At 40.4% G+C, this 19,932-nt stretch overlaps 4 protein-coding genes across 6 annotated transcripts in view; all 4 read left to right on the plus strand.

Moving 5' to 3' along the window:
• LOC119493899 (protocadherin gamma-A3-like) overlaps positions 1-19,932 on the plus strand; it is a 131,788-nt gene that overhangs the window by 61,384 nt on the left and 50,472 nt on the right. The window lies entirely within an intron of this gene.
• On the plus strand, positions 41-3,781 carry LOC119493901 (protocadherin beta-15-like). Its single transcript, XM_037779418.1, has one exon. It carries the CDS (start codon positions 1,274-1,276, stop codon positions 3,725-3,727), a length of 2,454 nt encoding a protein of 817 aa, XP_037635346.1. The 5' UTR covers positions 41-1,273; the 3' UTR covers positions 3,728-3,781.
• On the plus strand, positions 6,307-9,238 carry LOC119493922 (protocadherin gamma-A11-like). Its single transcript, XM_037779437.1, has one exon. It carries the CDS (start codon positions 6,433-6,435, stop codon positions 8,833-8,835), a length of 2,403 nt encoding a protein of 800 aa, XP_037635365.1. The 5' UTR covers positions 6,307-6,432; the 3' UTR covers positions 8,836-9,238.
• LOC119493873 (protocadherin gamma-C5-like) overlaps positions 10,968-19,932 on the plus strand; it is a 223,100-nt gene continuing 214,135 nt past the window's right edge. Inside the window, exons 1-2 of one of the 3 annotated variants that reach the window (XM_037779392.1) lie at positions 10,968-13,764; positions 18,753-19,921. In XM_037779392.1, coding sequence (XP_037635320.1) covers positions 11,374-13,764; positions 18,753-18,785 — 2,424 coding nt within the window. In that variant the 5' untranslated portion in view covers positions 10,968-11,373 and the 3' untranslated portion in view covers positions 18,786-19,921. Of the gene's footprint in view, positions 13,765-18,752; positions 19,922-19,932 lie in introns of those variants that run through there. The other 2 variants (XM_037779379.1, XM_037779385.1) reach the window with 2 other exon arrangements.

Here is a 19,932-nt window from a genome sequence, read left to right on the forward strand (position 1 = left end):
GTGGTCCAAATTTGGGGAGTGTTGTCTGGTTACTATCATGAAGTGCTTGAAGTGGATTACTTTAGGAAAAAACATAGTCTTGTGTGTAAAGCCTTATAATACAGAGAACAGACATCTCACTAAACTCAAAGAAAAGTTGAGTTGAGCTGAGCTGCAGTTTGTCCTTTGTGTCTCTGTCCTTGGAGCTGAACCTCGCTGTTGATCTTGTGATGCAACTTACACATGTCATCTATTTGCTCACATTTCAAACCTTTTAGATAACTGTTTTACTTGCACATTTGTTTTCCTGAGACATCAGTGTCAGATTTGGTAATTAACATTCATGCTCTGCACTACATTTGTTCTTTTCTAAAAGGTAAAACAAAACAAGGACAATTTCACATCAGTGGAATGAGGTGACATATTTTGCGGTCATAGAGTACATATCATGTTTAAGGTGCATCTCATTAATGAGTTACTTCAATTTACTGTTATTGACATTATTTTTCTCTGTAGGAATGATTATTACCCCCTTTAGTTTTAAATACCACGATAAAGTTCAAGTCAAAAACACATTTTTGTACACCAGTGCAACATACAAGGCATGCCGTTGCTCTACATGTGTTGTGCTGTGTTTGTATTTATTATATATCTTTTAATTATATTTTGTTACGTCATTCAAGTGGTCTTCGGAGGAATCTGGAGGCAGATTTTTCCATGTTTCACGACTAAGTAAGAATCTATTTTATAGCCAGAGAGAGACAGAGAGAGAGATGTGTTTCGAGGCAAAGTTTGAGTTTTTAGTGTGCAACACTAAGGACATGATCTATGGTCCAACACTGTGTAATATTTGAGGACTGTTACTATTTTCACTATGAAGTGCTTAAAGTAATCTTGTTTGTAAAGCCTTTAATACAGAGAACAGTCATCTCACTTAACTTAAAGAAAAGGTGAAAACAGAATAGCGCCTCATTACGCATTCTAATACCTTATTAGAATATGTTTTTGATCAAACATTAAGGCCAGACGATCTGATGATATGTTAAGAAAACTTGCAGCACTTCTGTAAAACTGTTATATTTCATTTGTCCTCACGGTGTCACTATAGACCAGCTATGGAGTCAAATGCTTATCTTGCTTTGCACACCACCCATTATTTGGATGAACCAGCCTTGTGTTCTGTTCAGCCTTCAACAAAGACGACAAATGCTCGGACGGCACACTGACCGAATCACGTTTTTTAATGCTTGAAACTGACGTGTTTTAACCTGTGTAGTCGGCCTACTGTCTGAGGATGATGAATAGACGGATCGCACTCCAAAGCTATGGCTTTGTCTTTTTCTTTGTTGTGGTGCACTACGCACACGGAGACCTGAGCTATTCCGTACAGGAGGAGCTCAAGCGCGGATCTGTTATTGGAAATATCGCAAAGGATCTGGGACTAGAGGTGGGCAGACTGTCTGCTCGCAAAGCTCGTGTTGACATGGAAGGAAACGACAGACAATATTGCGGGATTAACCTTCGAAGCGGAGATTTGATCGTTGCGGAAAGAATAGACCGAGAGGAGCACTGTGGAGAAAAGCCTTCGTGTGTTCTTAAATTTGACTTGATGTTAGAGAATCCTTTGGAGTTACACCGGTTGTCCCTGCAGGTGCAGGACATAAACGACAATGCACCAATTTTCCCGAAGGATACTGTAAAGCTGGAAATTAGGGAGTCAGCTGACAAAGGAGCTAAGTATCGCATAAATGCAGCACACGATGCAGATATAGGCAAGAACTCAGTTGAAAGCTACATTTTGCAACAAAACCCCCACTTTGTGTTCAGTATTCAGACGACAAATGCTGGCAGAAAATATGGTGAATTGGTTTTAGATAAAGAGTTAGACCGAGAGGAGCAGCAGGAAATTAAATTATTGCTCACAGCTGTAGATGGAGGCTCTCCTCAGAGATCCGGGACTGTAGTGATACACGTCATTGTACTTGATGCTAATGATAACGCCCCTGTTTTTACTGAGTCTGTATATACAGCCACGTTACCGGAAAACTCGCCTGTTAAAACCCCCATTATCACTGTAAGTGCATCAGACGCTGACGAAGGTGTAAACGGAGAGGTTACATATGAATTCAGCCGACTGTCTGATAAATCACGTAAACTTTTCTCTCTAGATGAGAAAACTGGAGAAATTAGTGTGACAGGTGACATAGATTATGAAGAGGGGCCCAAATATGAAGTGTTTGTTGAGGCCAAAGATGGTTATGGCCTCTCTTCAGAAGCAAAAGTCATTATTGATATCACTGATGTGAATGACAACGCCCCTGTAGTCAATCTGAAGTCACTGACTAACCCCATACCTGAGAACGTGTCACCTGGTACAGAGGTGGGCATCATTAACGTGCAGGATAGAGACTCTGAGAATAACAGACAGGTCCGCTGCTCCATTCAGCAAAACGTCCCTTTTAAGTTGGTTCCTTCTATTAAAAACTATTATTCTCTGGTGACCACAGGACAACTGGACCGTGAACTAGTGTCTGATTACAACATTACAATCAGTGCCACTGACGAGGGCTCTCCACCTCTGTCCTCCTCTAAAACGGTTCAGTTATCTGTAGCAGACATCAACGACAACCCACCTGTGTTTGAGGAACAGTCCTACAGCGCATATGTGAGTGAAAATAACAAACCTGGCTCCACTTTATGTTCCGTTACTGCTCGAGACCCCGACTGGAGACAAAACGGTACAGTGATTTATTCTCTGTTAGCTGGTGAGGTGAACGGTGCCCCGGTGTCCTCCTATCTATCTGTTAACGGAGACACGGGGGTGATCCACGCTGTGAGGTCGTTTGATTATGAACAGTTCAGGAGTTTTAAAGTCCACGTGATGGCCAGAGACAACGGTTCTCCTCCGCTCAGCAGCAACGTGACCGTCAGTGTCTTCATCTCGGATGTGAATGACAACTCTCCTCAGATACTGTACCCCGCCCCGGAGGGCAACTCCTTCATGACCGAGCTGGTCCCCAAAGCTGCACACGGAGGCTCTCTGGTGTCCAAAGTGATAGCGGTGGACGCGGACTCCGGACAGAACGCCTGGCTGTCCTATCATATAGTGAAATCCACTGATCCGGGACTTTTCACTATCGGTCTCCACAGCGGAGAGATCAGGACACAGCGGGACATTTCTGAATCTGACAGCATGAAACAGAACCTTATTGTGGCAGTGAAAGATAACGGACAGCCCTCTCTCTCTGCCACCTGTTCCATGTATTTACTGATTTCTGATAACTTGGCTGAGGTGCCAGAACTGAAGGATATTTCTTATGATGAGAAGAACTCCAAACTGACCTCTTATCTGATCATCGCTCTGGTGTCTGTGTCCACCTTTTTTCTGACCTTCATCATCATCATCCTGGGTGTGAGGTTTTGTCGCAGGAGAAAGCCCAGACTGTTGTTTGATGGAGCAGTTGCCATCCCCAGCGCTTATCTCCCTCCTAATTACGCAGATGTTGACGGAACAGGAACTTTACGCAGCGCTTACAACTATGACGCCTACCTGACAACAGGTTCTAGAACCAGTGACTTTAAGTTCGTCAGTTCTTACAATGACAACACACTGCCTGCTGACCAGACTCTGAGGAAGAGTCCATCAGACTTTGCTGAGGCGTTTGGGGATTGTGATTCTTCTCCTGAGGTAGGAACAGGTGCCACATATCGTTTGGCTTCTTTTGCATCTCTTATTCAGCCAATTTAGTTACACTCGTCAAAGATTTTCCACAACTTTTTATATATTTGATGAATTTGGTTCAAGTTAAAAGTTACCACTGGCTTCCATGCGTTTATACGTGTTGTTTTTTCATGTGTTCCCTAAACGTAGGCCTACGTTGAGCATGACAGTGGGTGTTTGAGCATGTGCAATATTGAAGTTGGTTGTCTTTTTAGTTCCAGATTTTGTGATACTTTCCTTGTGCTTTGGAGGAAAACTTTTTCCAGCGGTTTCACTTTAATCTGTGACTTGTTTTTTTAAGGATTTACCAAACATGTGTTATTTACCTATGTTTTTAACAAATATTCTTTGCATTTCATATATATGAGCACCTTAGAAAAATTAGAAATTGTTTACTTTTGCTTCTACGTCTTCCCCCTACTGTATTGTTCAGTTCTTGGTGTTTAACTGCATGTTGGCCCTACTACCCCAAACTATTTACCAATTAGTCAGCTGTAGAATGCATACATTTTAATGCTCTTGTCAGTTTTCATATGAAGTCCAGGATAATATTGTAATGAGTTTAATTTTTGCTTTGTATCTATCCGTTTACCCAGCACTGGTATGTTTGTCTGTGCGTCTTGAGTGGAGCTAGTTCTTGGTGTCTCTGTCCTTGGTGCTGAACCTCACTGTTGCTCTGTTGATATGTTATCAGGAAACTTACATCCGTGTTGTTATTTTTTGTCATTTAAAAATAGAAATACATCATATTTAAGACTGTAGTTTTCTTTTTCTTCAAACATATTGTATCTTTGTGACACTTTTTAATTAAGGTTGGACCTCCCCATGGTCTTTGATGAGGAAAAAAGGGGAACAATACACATCAGGTGAAACTGGAAATATTTGTGTCCAGTCAGTAAAGTTTTATGCTTTAAATGGCTTCTCAATCTCCTACGAATTATGTCAATTTTAAAGTTATCAGTATTTTATGCTCAGTAACGTTCATTGCCAGTGCAACAACTAGTATAGTTTTCTTTTAAAGAAAATAGAGCAATTTTTCAGAAGTGCTGGATGAATGCATTTCTTTTCACACCTGCTGCATATATTTTGTCCCGTTTCATATTGTTGTCTTTATTCATGTATTTTTTGTATATTTTTATCATTATTACAAATGGTTAATAATGGCTGCATTATTTCATCTCCATCCAAACATTGTACGAACATGCGTTGGTAGGAAACTTTCAAAATCAATACACACAAAATGTTTTATTGCTCTTGGTAGAAATGTCTGACTATAACCTGAATATATAAGAGCATCCATTACCTTGAAACAGAAGCTTATTTTTGCAGTGAAAGATAACGGACAGCCCATTTCGTTAATGCTCATAAAAAGTTTAGTTATTGACATCTTTACAGAAACCACAGACCAGTCAAATATGCTGTTTTAAATTGTTGATAATTTCCTTGATTTGCTTTCTAATTTGATGTTGGTCTCAGTGGTTTTTGTTGGGGGAAAGATTGATCAGATTGACTCTTTCTTTCCATAGGAAATGACCCATACCGTGTAAATCATATTAGGATATATTATGACTTTTAGGTTTCTGGGTTGTCGTTCGTCATTTATGGTGTACATATTCTTCCTTCTTCCTCTACCTTACCACTATATGCTCTTCAGATTTGAAAAGTCCTCCTCTGTAATAGACATACAATTGTTTCTCTGTATATTTTTGATGGCATTTTCATATTTACAGTCCCGGTTAATATAGCTTTCCTATTTCCTATTACCTTTATGCTAATTCCTTTGCTATTTTGTCAATTTTTTAAAACTTTTTTTACCCAATATCAGTTGCATTTTGCAGTTAAGTCTAGTTGTTTGTCCAACTTGTTGGATTTTATAAATACTGAGTAGCCTGTGCAATAATTCATGGTTTTGAGCAAAGCGATCAGAATCCTGCAACTCAATCAAACTCTGTTCTTTTTTTCTCTTTAATAACTTGTTCATCTTCCCTTCTTCCTCTCTACGTGATATTGAGATGTCAGTTTAAGGATAGTTTCTCATCAACTTAAATCATTCCTTACATTATTTAAACAATTTAGTCGGTCATTTATCATTTCTGTATTTTAGAGGCTTTTTTATTGGCTGTCATTTTGCTCACTCTTTTCAAACATATTATAATTTGTTTCCAAATCAGTTGTACTTGATAGCTGTTGCACCATTTCAAGAAACCTTTAAGCACAGATTTAGTCACACGCTAAACTTTATAGATACTTTATTTTAAGAAAAGGATATACATGTTCAGACAAATGAGTCTATTTTTTCGCACTTTAAAAACAGTGTTTAATATGAGGTGTCTGATGAAACAGTGCTGTTGTTTTAAACGTGCCCTTTACGTTTGATTCTCTTAACATGTCTCAAAGCATTTCAGTATGTAGTTTACCGTTTAAATGAATATTATCTCCATATGTTGTTTTCATAATTGTACGGCTTGTACAGACTTGCTGCTAGTGGAAGTTCTTAATGTAATATCTAAAGGAGACTCGCGATGTCGCTATCCACCAGCTGTTATACGTAGATTCAGTGTTGGAATCCACCCACTGTTGTCGACGCACAATGTGTAAATGTGGTGCAGTTGATCGTCCAGAGAGGCAGAGACTTGGTCTTGGATTGTGTTTCTTTTGGTTTAAATCCTTCATTTTTTTGGCTGTATTCCTGTTCACTGAGTAGGGGACGTTTACTGGTCCAGATCGGCGTCATGATGGCTATCAGGGGACTGGCATTACAAAGCTGTGCCGTTGCTTTGCTGCTCTTTTCTTTGCATTTTGCCAATGGGGATGTAAGCTATTCTTTTCCGGAGGAGATGAAACGCGGATCCGTGATCGGAAATATCGCCAAAGACTTGGGTCTCGAAACAAGCCGACTATCTGCTCGAAAGGCCCGCATTGATACCGATGGGAGCGACAAACGTTATTGTGATTTAAACCTCCGTAACGGGGATCTGACTGTTGCCGAGAGGATCGACAGAGAGGGCCTTTGTGGAGACAAAGCATCCTGCGTTTTAAAACAGGATCTCATGTTAGAGAATCCATTAGAATTGCATCGAATTAGTCTGCATGTCCAGGACATAAATGATAACTCTCCGCAATTTAAGAAAGAATTGATCCATATAGATATCAGTGAATCTGCTGTCAAAGGTGCTCGTTTTCCAATAGAAGAAGCACATGATGCGGATGTAGGCAAATATTCAGTTCAGACGTACAACCTCCAAAGCAATGAGAATTTTATTTTGGGCGTTGGAACCAATTCTGTGGAACTTGTGCTTAACAAAGAGCTCGACCGCGAGAAATTAAAGGAAATCAATCTGCTTCTCACAGCTCTAGATGGAGGCTCTCCTCAGAGATCAGGTACTGTAGTCATACACGTCACTGTACTGGATGCTAATGATAACGTCCCAGTGTTTAGCCAGGCCGTGTATAAAGCCAGTCTGCCTGAAAACTCTCTATTAGGTACTGTAGTGCTGACAGTGAGCGCTACTGATGCAGACGAGGGACTAAATGGAGACGTGACATATGATTTTGGACACATTTCAGAAGATATGAAGTCAATGTTTACCATAGATCATAAGACAGGTGATATAAAATTGACGACCACAGTTGATTTCGAAACGGCATCATCATTTGAACTGCGTGTCACAGCAAAAGATGGTTTGGGATTAACTTCCTATGCCAAAGCCATCATAGATGTTACTGATATAAATGACAACGCCCCAGTTATATATATAAAATCACTGACTAACCCCATACCTGAGAACGTGTCACCTGGTACAGAGGTGGGCATCATTAACGTGCAGGATAGAGACTCTGAGAATAACAGACAGGTCCGCTGCTCCATTCAGCAAAACGTCCCTTTTAAGTTGGTTCCTTCTATTAAGAACTATTATTCTCTGGTGACCACAGGACAACTGGACCGTGAACTAGTGTCTGATTACAACATTACAATCAGTGCCACTGACGAGGGCTCTCCACCTCTGTCCTCCTCTAAAAGTGTTCAGTTATCTGTAGCAGACATCAACGACAACCCGCCTGTGTTTGAGGAACAGTCCTACAGCGCATATGTGAGTGAAAATAACAAACCTGGCTCCACTTTATGTTCCGTTACTGCTCGAGACCCCGACTGGAGACAAAACGGTACAGTGATTTATTCTCTGTTAGCTGGTGAGGTGAACGGTGCCCCGGTGTCCTCCTATCTATCTGTTAACGGAGACACGGGGGTGATCCACGCTGTGAGGTCGTTTGATTATGAACAGTTCAGGAGTTTTAAAGTCCACGTGATGGCCAGAGACAACGGTTCTCCTCCGCTCAGCAGCAACGTGACCGTCAGTGTCTTCATATCGGATGTGAATGACAACTCTCCTCAGATACTGTACCCCGCCCCGGAGGGCAACTCCTTCATGACCGAGCTGGTCCCCAAAGCTGCACACGGAGGCTCTCTGGTGTCCAAAGTGATAGCGGTGGACGCGGACTCCGGACAGAACGCCTGGCTGTCCTATCATATAGTGAAATCCACTGATCCGGGACTTTTCACTATTGGTCTCCACAGCGGAGAGATCAGGACACAGCGGGACATTTCTGAGTCTGACAGCATGAAACAGAACCTTATTGTGGCAGTGAAAGATAACGGACAGCCCTCTCTCTCTGCCACCTGTTCCATGTATTTACTGATTTCTGATAACTTGGCTGAGGTGCCAGAACTGAAGGATATTTCTTATGATGAGAAGAACTCCAAACTGACCTCTTATCTGATCATCGCGCTTGTGTCTGTGTCCACCTTTTTTCTGACCTTCATCATCATCATCCTGGGTGTGAGGTTTTGTCGCAGGAGAAAGCCCAGACTGTTGTTTGATGGAGCAGTTGCCATCCCCAGTGCTTATCTACCCCCTAATTACGCAGATGTTGACGGAACAGGAACTTTACGCAGCGCTTACAACTATGACGCCTACCTGACAACAGGTTCTAGAACCAGTGACTTTAAGTTCGTCAGTTCTTGCAATGACAACACACTGCCTGCTGACCAGACTCTGAGGAAAAGTCCATCAGACTTTGCTGAGGCGTTTGGGGATTGTGATAGTTCTCCTGAGGTAGGAACATGTTACATATAATCTGTCCCAGATGTGTAAAAATTCTTCAATTTGCAGTAATTTTATACACGCATCCACACAAGCACTTACACAGCCAACTTGTCTCTGTTTGTTCACTTTGGTGCTCTCTCTCTCACTGTTTTCAACCAGGAGGATATACAGTATTTGACTTTCTTGGCTGGTTTCTCTTTGCCTTGGTGTTGAACATTGTTTTACTGATGCATTTTGGGCTCCTCGACTTCTATTCTGTTGTGACTTTTCTTTATCTTGCTGAGTTTTATTCCTTTAGATTGCCTCTGCATATATTTTTTGATAATATATTCTATAATAATAATAGGTTTTCTTTATTTACATATTGTCAATTGAATAAGTTGCACCTTCGCTCTCCAGTTTTACGTTTTGCTTCCTTCAGTTGCAGTGGGATCTCTGTGGTTATGATTAAATATACTTTATAATAGTTTTCTTAAAAGTGTATGACTCCTAAATGATTTAGATGTTAGTATTAGGTCATATTGTTACTTGGGGATTTGATTTCCTGTTAAAATGAATGTCTATCTGCTGCCATGATTCCCTTTATGCTCTAGGAAACGAATCCTTTGACATTATATCCCTTTTTCTCTGTCCATGGTGCTGAACTCCATTTGCTCCTTTGATGCCTTTTAATGGCTAATTTAGCTCTGTCTTTTATTCTGTTGTGTTTTTCTCTTTCCTGCATTTTATGTAAGTGAATTTGCTTTGATATTTCATTTTTTAAATGGTGTAGGTGTGCATGTTGTAATTGTTTTATTCAAATATGGTGTTGCTCTTATGAGCTTCTTTGGAATCGACACTCACATGGAGTTGAGTACTTTTTATCGATATAGGGACACGGTGTCAGAGCCCTAGGAACATGAAAAGTGAGCCTATTTGTCCGTTTTGCTTGAGTATTGTTTCCTTCTGTGCTGGTTTTGAGTGATGTGGGCATTGCTGAAAAATATATTCTCCCCTAAATTATTATGGTCCTCTCATGTTGACATAATATGGTAGGCTGTAACTCCTTTTCCAAGTTTCTGCATTCTCTTTTGTTGTCCTTGTGCAAACATAATTACAAAACTATTTCTTTATTCTCTAAATTCATAAACAGGGAAATAATTTGAAATATCTTTTAAATAATTATTACACTCGATGAAACAGTTTTTAAATCAACAGATGATTTTCATAAAGGTGATATTTTACGCAGCTATTATAAGACACTTTTTATGTACAAATTTAACTTTTCTTGCCAGTGATAATGGAGTAAACAAAGGTGCCAGCAACAGAGGGAAATGTTTTAAAATCATCTTTCCATTCAAATGCAAGACATTGCATCCCGTTTTAGACAAAGCACCTCGCAGAACTATTATTTTGTCCATCTGACTCATACAGTTTTATCTGAGGCATTTCACTGTTCTAATGTAATAAATGAAATGGCAGCATTGTTTTCTTGAGCTTGGTAACAGCTGTTGGTCTTTCTTTCTGAAAGTTCGCCCACATTCAGAGTTAAATCAGTGAACAACAGCACCATGTTTAAAGCTCTATCTGAAAATAGATGTTTTTGTTACTAACGTTGTTGTAGTAGTAAACAACAACAACATCAACAACAACAATACAAAGAGTATTTTGTTGCTCATCATCAGGGAAGATTCAAGGATTCAAACAAAGACCTTATTTTGGAGAGAAATATGTGTCAGATGTTTTTGTCTCCTCCAAGTTGCCAAAAATCTTTCATGACAATCATAATAAAAAGTAGATATGTGTGTCTTTACAGTGCATTAACATGAAGTATAAACTGTTGGTGATATGGTTGCAGGGACACAACACATCAATTTACAGTATGTAATTTCAAGTGATCGTCCAATAGGTTTAATTTCATTGACTTACATGCTTCAATAACTTTTTTCACATATTTCGATCCGAGCAACTAAAATGGTGTGTGAGCAAAAATGATACACAAGAATATATTGAACAATATTTTCCTCTTTCTTCTTTTTTCTTTATGTAAAATTAAACTGTCCCCCCTCTTAGTGTATGTGTTGTTTATATTTTGATATGCCAAAAAATATTTGAAAGCATTGGATTATTTTGGAGACACAGTTTGAATAGTTTTATGTGAAGGCATGAGCAGTCTTTTATCAAGGTATGTTAATCCTAAAATGGTAAATCTATTATTATAGTAGTATTATTATTACTAGTAATAGTAGTAGTAGTAGTGTTGTTGTTGTTGTTGTTGTCTTTTTTTTATTAACAAGGTTCTCTGAACTAGTCTCTATTTATGCACGTCATAAATCCTACTTCTCCTTGTTATACCCAGAGAAATACTCATGGTGTCAGTGTGTACCAGTAAACGAGAGGGCTCGGTCATTCTCCACCCTTCTGTCTCAGCGAATTTAAAGCCTGATTCTGCTGTTGTACCGTAGTTGACTAAAACGCTTCGTGATATGACCGCAGTGTGAGGATTTTGCATATTGGAGGAAATCACAGCTGCATTGTGGATATATTTTGACATACGTGGCAGCAGTAGTGGTCTGTTTCGAGGTAACGATGGGATGCAGCAGATTTTCGCTGCTCTACGGCCTTGCTTCTGTTTTTCTTGTCCTCCACCCCGTCTATGGAGACGTGAGCTACTCTGTCCCGGAGGAGGTTAAACGTGGATCTGTAATTGGAAATATCGCTAAGGATCTGGGACTTGATTTGGGCAGACTGTCTGCTCGTAAGGCCCGTATCGATACTGAGGATAACAGCGTCCAGTACTGCGGTGTAAATCTCAACACCGGAGAATTGATCGTACAAGAAAGGATCGACAGAGAAGGGCTTTGTGCGAAAAAGGCATCATGTGTTCTAAAACAGGAACTGGTGCTGGAAAATCCTTTAGAGCTGCACCGTATTAGTATCCGAGTTCAAGATATTAATGATAATTCACCTCAGTTTAAAAAAGAATCCCTTAAGATTGAAATTCATGAATCGGCCGTCAAGGGTGCGCATTTTCTACTGGATGAGGCACACGATGGAGACATCGGAGAAAATGCTGTTCAGAGCTACTCACTTCAGCAGAATGATCATTTCAAATTAAATGCAAACACGAAAGATGGCGGGGGACAACATTGCGAATTAGTTTTAGACAAAGAATTAGACAGAGAGGACAAAAACGAGATAATGTTGTTGCTTACCGCATTCGATGGAGGCTCTCTTCAGAGATCAGGTACTGTAGTCATACACGTCACTGTACTGGATGCTAATGATAATGTACCAGTGTTTAGCCAGGCCGTTTATAAAGCCAGTCTGCCAGAAAACTCTCCTCTCGATACTGTTGTACTCACAGTGAGTGCTACTGATGCAGACGAGGGAATGTACGGTGAAGTTACTTATGATTTTAATCACGTTTCAGGTGAAAATAGCAACGTGTTTTCTTTACACCCTAAAACTGGAGAGGTGAGGGTAGCAGGAGCCATTGATCATGAGAAAGCTTCATTCTATGAAATGCAGATAAGCGCAAAAGATGGTCTGGGATTGGCCTCATATGCAACGTTAATAATTGAGATTACTGATATAAATGACAACGCCCCAGTTATAAACCTTAAATCACTGACTAACCCCATACCTGAGAACGTGTCACCTGGTACAGAGGTGGGCATCATTAACGTGCAGGATAGAGACTCTGAGAATAACAGACAGGTCCGCTGCTCCATTCAGCAAAACGTCCCTTTTAAGTTGGTTCCTTCTATTAAAAACTATTATTCTCTGGTGACCACAGGACAACTGGACCGTGAACTAGTGTCTGATTACAACATTACAATCAGTGCCACTGACGAGGGCTCTCCACCTCTGTCCTCCTCTAAAAGTGTTCAGTTATCTGTAGCAGACATCAACGACAACCCACCTGTGTTTGAGGAACAGTCCTACAGCGCATATGTGAGTGAAAATAACAAACCTGGCTCCACTTTATGTTCCGTTACTGCTCGAGACCCCGACTGGAGACAAAACGGTACAGTGATTTATTCTCTGTTAGCTGGTGAGGTGAACGGTGCCCCGGTGTCCTCCTATCTATCTGTTAACGGAGACACGGGGGTGATCCACGCTGTGAGGTCGTTTGATTATGAACAGTTCAGGAGTTTTAAAGTCCACGTGATGGCCAGAGACAACGGTTCTCCTCCGCTCAGCAGCAACGTGACCGTCAGTGTCTTCATATCGGATGTGAATGACAACTCTCCTCAGATACTGTACCCCGCCCCGGAGGGCAACTCCTTCATGACCGAGCTGGTCCCCAAAGCTGCACACGGAGGCTCTCTGGTGTCCAAAGTGATAGCGGTGGACGCGGACTCCGGACAGAACGCCTGGCTGTCCTATCATATAGTGAAATCCGCTGATCCGGGACTTTTCACTATCGGTCTCCACAGCGGAGAGATCAGGACACAGCGGGACATTTCTGAGTCTGACAGCATGAAACAGAACCTTATTGTGTCAGTGAAAGATAACGGACAGCCCTCTCTCTCTGCCACCTGTTCCATGTATTTACTGATTTCTGATAACTTGGCTGAGGTGCCAGAACTGAAGGATATTTCTTATGATGAGAAGAACTCCAAGCTGACCTCTTATCTGATCATCGCGCTGGTGTCTGTGTCCACCTTTTTTCTGACCTTCATCATCATCATCCTGGGTGTGAGGTTTTGTCGCAGGAGAAAGCCCAGACTGTTGTTTGATGGAGCAGTTGCCATCCCCAGCGCTTATCTCCCTCCTAATTACGCAGATGTTGACGGAACAGGAACTTTACGCAGCGCTTACAATTATGACGCCTACCTGACAACAGGTTCTAGAACCAGTGACTTTAAATTCGTCAGTTCTTACAATGACAACACACTGCCTGCTGACCAGACTCTGAGGAAAAGTCCATCAGACTTTGCTGAGGCGTTTGGGGATTGTGATAGTTCTCCTGAGGTAGGCTCAAGTTACATATAATCTGTCCAAGATGTGTAAAACATCTTCAATATGCAGTTCTTTTATACACGCACTTACACAGCCAACTTGTCTCTGTTTGTTCATGTGAGTGCTCTCACTCTCTCACTGTTTTCAACCAGGGGGATATACAGTATTTGACTGTTTTGGCTGGTTTCTCTGTCCTTGGTGCGGAACAGTGTTTTACTGATGCATTTTGGGCTCCTCGACTTCTATTCTGTTGTGACTTTTCTTTGTCTTGCTGAGTTTTATTCTTTTAGATTGCCTCTGAATATATTTTTTTATAATATATGCTATAATAATAATAGGTTTTCTTTATTTACATATTGTCAATTGAATAAGTCGCACCTCCGCTCTCCAGTTTTAAGCTTTGCTTTCTTCAGTTGCAGTGTGCTCTCTGTGGTTATGATTAAATAGACTTTATAATAGTTTTCTTAAAAGTGTATGACCCCTAAATGATTTTGATGTTAGTATTAGGTCATATTGTTACTTGGGGCTCTTATTTCCTGTTAAAATTAATATCTATCTGCTGCCATGATTGCCCTTTATGCTCTAGTAAAGGAAACCTTTGACATTATGTCCATTTTTCTCTGTCCATGGTGCTGAACTCCATTTGATCCAAAGATGCCTTTTCATGGCTAATTTAGCTATGTTTTTTATTCTGTTGTGTTTTTCTCTTTACTGCCTTTCATGTAGGTGAATTTGCTTTGATATTTCATTTTTTAAATGATTAAGGTGTGCATGTTGTATTTGTTTTTTTCAAATATGGTGTTGCTCTTAGAAGCTTCTTTTGAATCGACTCTCACATGGAGTTGAGTACTTTTTATCGACATAAGGACACAGTGTCAGAGCCCTAGGAACATAAAAAAGTGAGCCTCTTTGTCCGTTTTGCTTGAGTATTGTTTCCTTAAGTGCTGGTTTTGAGGGATGTGGGCATTGCCGAAAAATATATTCTCCCCTAAATGTATATGGTCCTCTCATGTTGACATAATATGGTAGGCTGTAACTCCTTTTCCAGGTTTCTGCACAATTTTTCTTTTTAAATATCCTTCTACTTGGTACACACCATCGTCTTTTGTTGTCCTTGTGCAAACCTGATTACAAAAGTCTTTATTTATTCTATAAGTTCATAATCAGGGAAATAATTTGAAATATCTTTTAAATAATTATTACGCTCGAGGAAACAGTTTCTAAATCAACAGATGATTTCCATAAAGGTGATGTGTTAAGCAGCTATTATAAGACACTTTTTTCATGTACAAATGTAACTTTTATTGCCAGTGATAATGGAGTAAACAAAGGTGCCAGTAACAGAGTGAAACGTGTTAAAATCATCTTTCCATTTAAATGCAAGACATTGCATCACGTTTTAGACAAAGCACCTCGCAGAACTTTTATTTTGTCCATCAGACTCATACAGTTTTATCTGAGGCATTTCACTGTTCTAATGTAATATATGAAATGGCAGCATTGTTTTCTTGAGCTTGGTAACAGCTGTTGGACATTCTTTCTGAAAGTGTGCCAACATTCAGAGATAAATCAGTGAACAATAGCACGATGTTTAAAGCTATATCTGAAAATATATGTCTTTTGTTACTAATGTTGTTGTAGTAGTAAACAACAACAACATCAACAGCAACAATACAAATACTATTTTGTTGCTCATCATCAGGGAAGATTCAAGCATTCAAACAAAGACTTTATTTTGGAGAGAAATATGTGTTAGATGTTTTTGTCTCCTCCATGTTGCCAAAAATCTTTCAGGACAATCATAGTAACAAGTAGATATGCATGCCTTTACAGTGCATTAACATAAAGTATAAACTGTTGGTGATATGGTTGAAGGCACACAACACTTCAGTTTACAGTATGTAACTTCAAGTGATCGTTCAATAGGTTTAATATCATTGACTAACATGGTTCAATAACTTTTTTCACATATTTCAATCTGATCAACTAAAACCGTGTGTGAGCAAAATTGATACACAAGAAGATATTGAACAATATTTTCCTTTTTTTAATCTAAAATGAAAGTGTCCCCCCTCTTAGTGTATGTGTTGTCTATATTTTAATATGCCAACAATTATTTGAAAGCATTGGATTATTTTGGAGACACAGTTTGAATAGTTTTATGTGGGGGCATGAGCCGTCTTGTATCAAGGTATGTTAATTCTAAATGGTAAATCTATTAGTATTATTAGTATTATTATTACTAGTAGTAGTAGTAGTAGTAGTAGTAGTATTGTTGTTGTCGTCGTTGTTGTTGTTGTTGTTTTTTATTAAAAAGGTTTGCTGAACTAGTCTATATTTAAGCACATCAGAAATCCTTCATCGCCTTGTTATACCCAGAGAAATACTCATGGTGTCAGTGTGTACCAGTAAACGAGAGGGCTCGGTCATTCTCCACCCTTCTGTCTCAGCGAATTTAAAGCCTGATTCTGCTGTTGTACCGTAGTTGACAAAAACGCTTCGTGATATGACCGCAGTGTGAAGATTTTGTATAGTGGAGGATATCACAGCTGCATTGTGGATATATTTTGACAAACTTGGCAGCAGTAGTGGTCTTTGTCGAGGTAACGATGGGATGCAGCAGATTTTCGCTGCTCTACGGCCTTGCTTCTGTTTTTCTTGTCCTCCACCCCGTCTATGGAGACGTGAGCTACTCTGTCCCGGAGGAGATGAAACGTGGATCTGTAATTGGAAATATCGCTAAGGATCTGGGACTTGATTTGGGCAGACTGTCTGCTCGTAAGGCCCGTATCGATACTGAGGATAACAATGTCCAGTACTGCGGTGTAAATTTCAACACCGGAGACTTGATCGTTCAAGAAAGGATCGACAGAGAAGGGCTTTGTGCGAAAAAGGCATCATGTGTTCTAAAACAGGAACTCGTGCTAGAAAATCCTTTAGAGCTGCACCGTATTAGTATCCGAGTTCAAGATATTAATGATAATTCACCTCAGTTTAAAGCAGAATCAATTAAAATTGAAATTCAGGAATCGGCCGTGAAGGGTGCGCGTTTTCTTCTTGGAGAAGCACACGATGGGGACATCGGAGAAAATGCTGTTCAGAGCTACTCACTTCAGCAGAATGATCATTTCAAATTAAATGTAAACACAAAATCAGGCGGGCGAAAATATGGCGAACTAGTTTTAGACAAAGAATTAGACAGAGAGGACAAAAAAGAGATCATGTTGTTGCTTACCGCATTCGATGGAGGCTCTCCTCAGAGATCAGGTACTGTAGTCATACACGTCACTGTGCTGGATGCTAATGATAATGTACCAGTGTTTAGTCAGGCCGTTTATAAAGCCAGTCTGCCTGAAAACTCTCCTCTGGATACATTGGTGATCACAGTGAGTGCTACTGATGCAGACGAAGGTTTAAACAGCGAAATTACCTATGGATTTGATCATGTTTCAGATGAATATAGCAACGTGTTTTCTTTAAATCCTAAATCAGGAGAAGTGAGAGTAGCTGCAGCTATTGATTATGAGAAAGTGTCGTCATATGAAATGCAGATAAGTGCAAACGATGGTCTGGGATTGGCCTCATATGCAACGTTAACAATTGAGATTACTGATATAAATGATAACGCCCCAGTTATAAACATTAAATCACTGACTAATCCCATACCTGAGAACGTGTCACCTGGTACAGAGGTGGGCATCATTAACGTTCAGGATAGAGACTCTGAGAATAACAGACAGGTCCGCTGCTCCATTCAGCAAAACGTCCCTTTTAAGTTGGTTCCTTCTATTAAAAACTATTATTCTCTGGTGACCACAGGACAACTGGACCGTGAACTAGTGTCTGATTACAACATTACAATCAGTGCCACTGACGAGGGCTCTCCACCTCTGTCCTCCTCTAAAAGTGTTCAGTTATCTGTAGCAGACATCAACGACAACCCACCTGTGTTTGAGGAACAGTCCTACAGCGCATATGTGAGTGAAAATAACAAACCTGGCTCCACTTTATGTTCCGTTACTGCTCGAGACCCCGACTGGAGACAAAACGGCACAGTGATTTATTCTCTGTTAGCTGGTGAGGTGAACGGTGCCCCGGTGTCCTCCTATCTATCTGTTAACGGAGACACGGGGGTGATCCACGCTGTGAGGTCGTTTGATTATGAACAGTTCAGGAGTTTTAAAGTCCACGTGATGGCCAGAGACAACGGTTCTCCTCCGCTCAGCAGCAACGTGACCGTCAGTGTCTTCATATCGGATGTGAATGACAACTCTCCTCAGATACTGTACCCCGCCCCGGAGGGCAACTCCTTCATGACCGAGCTGGTCCCCAAAGCTGCACACGGAGGCTCTATGGTGTCCAAAGTGATAGCGGTGGACGCGGACTCCGGACAGAACGCCTGGCTGTCCTATCATATAGTCAAATCCACTGATCCGGGACTTTTCACTATCGGTCTCCACAGCGGAGAGATCAGGACACAGCGGGACATTTCTGAGTCTGACAGCATGAAACAGAACCTTATTGTGGCAGTGAAAGATAACGGACAGCCCTCTCTCTCTGCCACCTGTTCCATGTATTTACTGATTTCTGATAACTTGGCTGAGGTGCCAGAACTGAAGGATATTTCTTATGACGAGAAGAACTCCAAGCTGACCTCTTATCTGATCATCGCTCTGGTGTCTGTGTCCACCTTTTTTCTGACCTTCATCATCATCATCCTGGGTGTGAGGTTTTGTCGCAGGAGAAAGCCCAGACTGTTGTTTGATGGAGCAGTTGCCATCCCCAGCGCTTATCTCCCTCCTAATTACGCAGATGTTGACGGAACAGGAACTTTACGCAGCGCTTACAACTATGACGCCTACCTGACAACAGGTTCTAGAACCAGTGACTTTAAGTTCGTCAGTTCTTACAATGACAACACACTGCCTGCTGACCAGACTCTGAGGAAGAGTCCATCAGACTTTGCTGAGGCGTTTGGGGATTGTGATAGTTCTCCTGAGGTACGGACACATTTCCATATTTCATATTACTGAACTTGTTTTCAACCAAGATGCAAATACTAAAGCCGAACTGCTCCTAAAACAACTTTTACTGAGCATCATAACAATCTCCAATCCGCCCACTTCACCCTCCACACTCAGATGCAGACACACACCGTTAAACTATACTCTCTTTAATATATCTATACTGTCAAATCTCTGGAATGTTTTTAGACCACTTGTTTTTTTAATCCAGTTGGTCTCTATCTGGATGCATGATTGCTGTATTTTATGTTCCAGTGAGGGAAAACGTTTTGAATTAGGCTCCTAGTTTCTCTGTCCTCGGTGCTGAACTTCTGTTGCATTTTTTAGAGATAGTTTACTTCTGTGTTTCCTGCTGTTGTCATCCCCCCTTTGCTGCATTGGGTTTCAGTACATTTGCTTCTTTTACACACTTGGCTAGATGCTTTCATATGCATATGTTGTTGCTGTTATCTGGTTCCAGTGTTCTACTGGATTTATCCTCACTAGAAGTTTCTCACTATTGATGGATAATAGGACGTGGTATTAGAGCAGTATGAAGACATTTAAAATGGAGCCTCTGTGCTTATTCTGTTTTGCTAGTGGAGTCTTGCTTTCCTGAGTTGGTTTTCTTTATGTAAAATTATTCATGTGCATTTGTGGAAAATGCCTCCTTCGTAGAATTGATATGACGTGCAGTCTTACACATAAAGTATAAGCTTTTGACAGAATAGCACAAGGTGCTCAAGCTTTTTTTTCAATGCATTTCACATTAATGAACTTGTTTCCTTGATAGATACCACATAAATAGTAATAATACAAACACTCTACAAAACAAATTTAGTGCATACATAATGCAAGTCATTGTAGTCAAGTTTTTAAAGAGCAGCTTGCAGAGAGTTTTATTTTGAAAGTTTCACAGTGTTGTATTTGATGCATTTTAACTATTATGAGTGAAGAAACTAAATTTCAACCTTTTTCTCCTTTACCTTTGCAACAGCTGTTGATCTCTGTCAAGCTCTTTAACGTTTTGTCAAATTTCAGAGTTACATAATATGTCATAGAACAATAGCACACACCATGTTTAAACTGTATCTAGTACTTTAGTCCTATACTGATATTTAAGTGTTGTAAAATAGTTTTTGTTGCATAGAGGATGTTCAAACATTCATACAAAGAC

Source organism: Sebastes umbrosus, chromosome 9 (genome assembly GCF_015220745.1).
Source record: "Sebastes umbrosus isolate fSebUmb1 chromosome 9, fSebUmb1.pri, whole genome shotgun sequence".
Taxonomy (NCBI): Eukaryota; Metazoa; Chordata; class Actinopteri; order Perciformes; family Sebastidae; genus Sebastes; species Sebastes umbrosus.

Coding starts and splice junctions, on each gene's coding strand:
- LOC119493901 (XM_037779418.1), top strand. CDS start 1,274: ATGATGAATAGACGGATCGCACTCCAAAGCTATGGCTTTGTCTTTTTC.
- LOC119493922 (XM_037779437.1), top strand. CDS start 6,433: ATGATGGCTATCAGGGGACTGGCATTACAAAGCTGTGCCGTTGCTTTG.